Source organism: Propithecus coquereli, unplaced genomic scaffold (assembly GCF_000956105.1).
Source record: "Propithecus coquereli isolate 6110/MARCELLA unplaced genomic scaffold, Pcoq_1.0 Scaffold502, whole genome shotgun sequence".
In the NCBI taxonomy this organism is placed as follows: Eukaryota; Metazoa; Chordata; class Mammalia; order Primates; family Indriidae; genus Propithecus; species Propithecus coquereli.
Window position 1 is genome coordinate 424483 of NW_012150864.1, and position 6239 is coordinate 430721.

At 44.5% G+C, this 6239-nt stretch overlaps 1 protein-coding gene across 2 annotated transcripts in view; it reads left to right on the forward strand.

Annotated features, from left to right (window-relative positions):
* Positions 1-290: 290 nt before the first annotated feature.
* AMPH (amphiphysin) overlaps positions 291-6239 on the forward strand; it is a 248958-nt gene continuing 243009 nt past the window's right edge. For both annotated transcript variants that reach the window (XM_012656466.1, XM_012656467.1), the window contains exon 1: positions 291-581. In XM_012656466.1, coding sequence (XP_012511920.1) covers positions 513-581 — 69 coding nt within the window. In that variant the 5' untranslated portion in view covers positions 291-512. The remainder of the gene's footprint in view (positions 582-6239) is intronic.

A 6239-nucleotide genomic window follows, 5' to 3' on the forward strand; every position in this document is an offset into this window, starting at 1 on the left:
ATCCCTGGGGTTCTCCTTCCATTTTATCCCCCACCCCCCCAGTTTTTCTTTTTCCTTTTTTTTTTCTGGAAAGAATCAGGCCCCTCTCACTGTTCCCCGACACAAACTCTACGTGGAAAGAAACCCTGAGCTGCCTTCGGGCCCTGGGGCTGCTGCTGGCTTCCTTCCCTTTCTCCTCCCGACTCCCCATCACTGTAGGCACTAGCTGGACATTTTATTTTGGCTTCTGGCTTCTTCCCTCTTTTTTTCTCCTCCCACTCCCCATCACCCCGTGTCACAGCAAGTCCCAGCGCGTCCCGCCTCCGCTCTGTCGCTTTAAGCCCGCCCCGCCGCCGCGCCCCGCCCTCACCCCTGCTAGCGCTCCGCTGCTCCTCGCCGCCTCTCCCGCTCCTCCTCTGCTCCTCTCCTCCTCCCGCTCCTCCCCTTTCCTCTCCTCCTCCTCCTCCCGCTCCTCCGCGTCGCCGCCGGCCCCCTGCGCGCTCTGCTCCTCGCAGCTCCCCGGACCCGCAGCCATGGCCGACATCAAGACAGGCATCTTCGCCAAGAACGTCCAGAAGCGACTCAACCGCGCGCAGGAAAAGGTCGGCAGAGGGCGGCGGGCGGCCAGGGCAGGTGGCGCGAGGCGGGGCCGCGGCTGGCAGGGCACCGGCTGCGGCGGTGCGGGGCCAGAGTCTCCTGGTGCGGCGCTCTGCGGAGCCGGGCCGGGGGCGCAGGGACGCAGGGACGCCCTGCCCTCCGCGCGGTGACTGCAGCAAGGCAGGACCCGGGTGCTGCGGGGATCCGGCCGGGAGGCGGGAGCGCCAGGGACCCGCTGACCCCGGCCCCGGAGGCGCGGGATGCGCCCGCCCCCGGAACCCCCTGCGCGGCTGGCGCGAGTCCCGGAGCCCGCCCGGATGGTCGCTGTCCCCGGCCTGGCGCCGGACACCGGCAGTCGCAGGTGCGGCCGCTCGCCCGCTGCTCCCGGAGCGGAGCGCATCTCCCGGCGCCCGCAGCTCGCCCGCAGGCAGCTCGCGGGGACGCGGCCCGCAGATCCCGGCAGGAGATTGCGGCAGCCGTCCTTCCTCGGGGCGCGGGGCGGGGCGGGGTGGGGGCGCATTTCTTGGCTACTTGAGTGCGGTAGAAAAGAGAGATTTAGTGGAGTAACCACCACAAAAAAGAAAAAAAAAATCTCTGTTTAGACCAATAGGGCTGGATCGCAACAACCAACGGCTTTATACAGCGCTGTCGAGTGAATCCTGGAGTTCAAAACAGAGATCTAGATACACACTTTTTTTTTTTTTTTGGTCTATATGTTTGTGTCCCTTTTGACGCCAGTGTCCTCTGGAAAGTCAAAAACACATATGACCCGAACCTAACAGTTCTTTTCTGCCCATTGCAGCACAAAGGGGGATGTTTTATATTGCATTTTAAAAAATCCACATCGCACGATTGGGTTCCCTGTTGTTTTGTATGCTCCCCAGTAAACTGGCCACAGTAATTTATTTTTCTACTCCAGAGATGTGCAGAAATGAACCCAGGGCCATAGCAAGCACAGCCCCAAGTAGTTGGAGAGGTATTGTACCGGGCACCTGGCTCGCCTGGCTCTCCTGGTCACTGCTGTATCTGACCGCTCTAATGTCTTCATTTGTGTCCTGAGCAAAGTGCATTTATATTTTAGCTTGAGCATTGTACTTGAAAATGAACACCGGCCCATGAGCCCATGACTGGTATCAGTTGAACTGTGTTTTCCTTCACGTGTCAGTATTTTCCGTCCTGGGATATGGGGTGTTTAGCGTTTTCCTGTTTTACTGGAAGTCAGATTTGTCGTGTTGCTCTCTATGACAGTGAATTTCTCTCTTCAGACCCAAGCTCAGGCTGCACCCCAGTTCTGGCCGAACCCCTGGAGCTAGTAGAGGGGCATTGATCCCTTTGTCCCCAGGTCCAGAGGCTTGGTGGCCGCTGCTGGTCCCTCCCTCCACACATGCACATTCTCAATGCAGTAAGAGGATTGTATTTCTTTTAATATCTGCCCAAGCTCATCCTGAACTAACATGATCCTCCTCCTGCCGCTCCCTCAGCAGCTGAATTAGCAAGGTTTCCTGCCCCTTTACAGGCCCTGGTTACTTGTGCAGAAAGTAGCCAGGGATCTGCTGGCCTTGGGATCTGGGCCAGGTTTTGTTAGCATATTTCCATACTTCATTTTACCCACTTGTAGGTATTCCTCCTCCCTGCCTTCCAAGTAATTACTTGAATCTTCTGTCTGAAGCTTTTCACTGAATCCACCTTCCATCTGTGAAGGAATTTAGTGATACGGTCTGCCTTTTCACGTATTAAATTATTTCTTAATCTAGGTCACCAGCTGTTAATATGCCTAAAATAAATGAAAAGAAAACATAATCTCTCTTACACAGCATTCAGGCCCTATGAATTGTTGAAAACTCACTTCTTTTCTTGATTGAGGTCGAGCGTATATCGTGACTGCAGTTGGGGGTGGCGTTCACTCTTCTATAGGGGAGGGATAGGATAGCCTCTGGAGGGGCTTCAAGCATCCCATCTTCTTCCCTGGGGAAAGCTGCTGATGAAAAGTGCCTGTTGCACCTAGCCTAGGGGGTTAGGACGCTGAGAGGCTGAGAGCATGGGTTCTGCCCCAGGGTTAGTTCTGCCCCCTTTTTGAGTCAGTGCAGCATCAGGGCATGCTTGGCACAGAGGGAAAGGAGCGTGTGGGGTGGAGGGAAAGCAGCTCAGCCCGGCTCAAAGGGAAGCTGCCGGAGAATGGAGAGCACGGTGTGCTGCTGTCGGGGGCTTCGTTAGACATCTCCCACAGTGACTCCCTCTTTCTGAATCTTTGGCCGCTTCCTCTTCTCCAGTGCAGGTTCTCAGCGACTATAGGCCACTTACGTTCTAAAGGCTCTTTGTTTTTACAACCAAATTTTCTTAAAAAACACTCTACTCCCTTGACTTTCTTATCATCTGTGCTCCACCTACCAGCTTGCATGCATTTTTGCTTCAGATACATGACTGAAATCACTTTTAGAGGTGAGGTGTCTTTTTATGAATTTAAAATACATTTTTTTCTTATTGGAAGTCAGTAAAGGTTCATTGAAGAAAGAATAAATATACATATAAGCAGGAAAAAAACTCAGCAAATCAGGAAACTCATAATTCTACCACATAGAGATTTCACTATAATTTGATGTGTATCTTACTATATCTTTTTCTATATGTGTATGTAAATATTTATACAACTAAAACAGGTTCATACTGTGTGGTTTGGTAACCTATTTATTTCATTTAATAATTATGGACATCCTTCTTTACGTGTACATATTTTCCATCAACAATTTAAATTACTGAACAGTATTGGAATATATGGATTTTGCTGAATACCCTATTTTTTAGATTATTCATTTTACAATTTTTCTTTATATGAATGCAAGTCAGTAAGCAAATTTAAAGGGAGAATGTTTGCATATACCTTTAATTATCTGCTTAGATAAATTCCTAGAAGAATTATTGTGTCAAAGGTTTGCTTATTTTTATTATAGCTAGAATTGCCTTCCATAAAGGTTGTACCAATTTACATTCTCACCAGCAGTCCATGAGACACTTGCCAACTGTGGATAATAAAATTTAAAATAATATTTAGCTGTGTCACTGGAAAAAATTAGTTCTGGGCTCATTTCATTTATGTGATTTTTAAATGCAAACTTTCTGTGCATTTCTATTCTTTTAATTGTGAATTGTGTGTTATATTTTTGCCCATTTTCTGTAGCTTCTCCGTCTTGTTATTTGTAAAGGCAAAAACAGCATCAATACTAAAGGTTACAAACATTCTTCCTTTTCTATTTACATTTTAATTTTTTAATGCTTTCTTCTGATAAAGAGAATGTTTATGTTTGTTTTATGCATATTTGCTTAAATATTTTGGTTGGTTTTGTATGGTTTCTCTTTTGGGTGGTTGATTTGGTCGGGATCCTGCTACTCACAAGTATCAGAAAACTCAACTTATACTGGCTTAAGGAAAAAAGGCATTTAATTGCTAATAATGAAACTAGTTAACTATTTATGTGTGGTTCTTATACATAGAAATTTAAATAAGCTTTTAAAATATAAATATGTATCTATATTAAGCTATATGCGTATTTTTATAGGTATAGATATAAACATATACATATGCATGTATGCATTATATCTTTTAACTTATTTGATTCTGTGAGGTAGGCACTATTACTACCTCTCATATTATAGATGGAGAAGAAGTTAAGTGACATGCCCAAGGTCACACAGTTGGTAGGTAGTAAAGCTGGAGTTTGGATCCAAGCAGTTCACTGCTTTCTCACTATATGATACTGCCTATTATAATTATGAAAAGGGCAGGGCTAGACAAACTTTGGCCTGCCTAGAACCAGGGGCTCAACCACAGATGTCAGAGCTCAGGTACCTTCTCCCCACCTCTCATCTGTGCTGTGCATCCTGTCAACCCCGTTTTTGGGCAAGTTCTTCTCTCAGGGTGGCAAGATGGCTGCCAGCAGCTCCAGGCAAGAGCATGTTTTTCCTTAATTATTTTCACAGAACTCTTTACACTGCTCATTGGCCCAAATTGGGCCTTATGTCTATCCCTGGAAGAAAAATATCTCTATGGCCAAGGGCCAGGATCATGGGTTGGATTGGGCCTGAGTCACAAGCCACTGCTGAAGCCAGGGATGGAGAGATCCCTTTGAACAATATATATGCATAATATATGCACAGTTAAAAAAATCAAATATTAGTAAAAGGATTATTATGAAAAGCAGCAGTCCCCTGTCCCCCTCTCGTCAACCTCTTGCTTCACAGAGGGAATATTACTGACCACGAGATTTCCTAAAAATATGCTTATACAGCATTTATTGATCTGTCTTTCATGTTTGGTGAAGATAGGGAAAGATTTAGCTCTCTTGCATTCATTTTTCTACTGTTCCCTCCCTGATCATACATTATAACAAAAATTGTTGATTAAGATTACCTTTTTAGAGATTGAAGTACAATTTTTGTTTAATAAAGTATACAAATTTTAAGTGTTCAGCTTGATGAATTTCCATGTATGTGGGTATCTGCATAGCTACCACTCAGATCAAGTTACAGAACATTTCTGTCATCCTGAATACTTGTCATTCCTTTTGCCTCTCCTGTCCTCTGTCTTTTTATGTTCATACCTTTTTAATTCCTTTACTATCATGTCCCTGATGAGTGCCTTTTCATGTGCTTATTGGTAATTTTGATATCTTCTTTTGTGAAGAAAGTCTTTTGCCTGTTTTTTTTTATTTGGGTTGCTTATCTTTTTACTACTGATTTCTAGTACTTTGCATAGTCAGGATATGTGTCCTTTGTCATACAGACATTTTGTAGTATTTTCTCCAAGACAGTTGCTTGCTTTTTTCTTAATGATGTTCTTTGATGAGTGGCAGTTATAATTTTTATGAAGTCCTATCTGAGGATTAAGTTTTTCATGCAGCTCTTTGTTTTCCCTGGAGTTAATAATTGCCTTGTTTTTTAAAATTTGCTTATTTTTCTATGAACTATTTAAAATTGTTTATTCTTGCTTCATCAGGTCTGTCAAATGCCTATCAGTATTATTATACAAGGTTCAATATGTCAAATAATGTAATTGTTCTGTTTCTTCACCCTGGAGACACCCCTTTTGGAGCCTTGCCTTTGCCCTTTTTTAATCAATATAATCTAGGCTGGATTTTTCTAGACTTGGCTGCATACCTGTCATCTGGGTCTTCCCTTGCCAGTGTTGGCGTCAGGGAAGGGACCTTACATTTCAACTATTCTGTATTCCCACACTTTCACACAGTCCCCTGTTGTCAATGTTGTGCTTCATCCTCACCTTCTACAGTACTTGGTGGAACCGGGTCCTAATCCTGAGTATGTATGTGTGTAACTGTGCATTGAGAATTGGCTGCTTTTTCACTGGTTGCTCTTACATAGGCATTTTTTTTTTTTTGGTGGTTTCCTATGTTCTGCTGATTCGTTTCCATTCTTTCATCCTATTTTTCAACTTCTATAAAATGTATTGAACTGTCTTATCCACTAATGCTGCTTCTCCTGTTCTTGTGCTTATATATTTATGCCTTTTTTATTCCTTTGCTGTCATTTTCTTTGGGCTTTGAGATGAGATGGAAATAAGCACATGTGGTCAGTCTGTCATGTTTAACCAGCAGCCTTTCTATTTAAATATTTGATTTCTCAGGAATTTATTTTTTTGCCCATCTTCATCT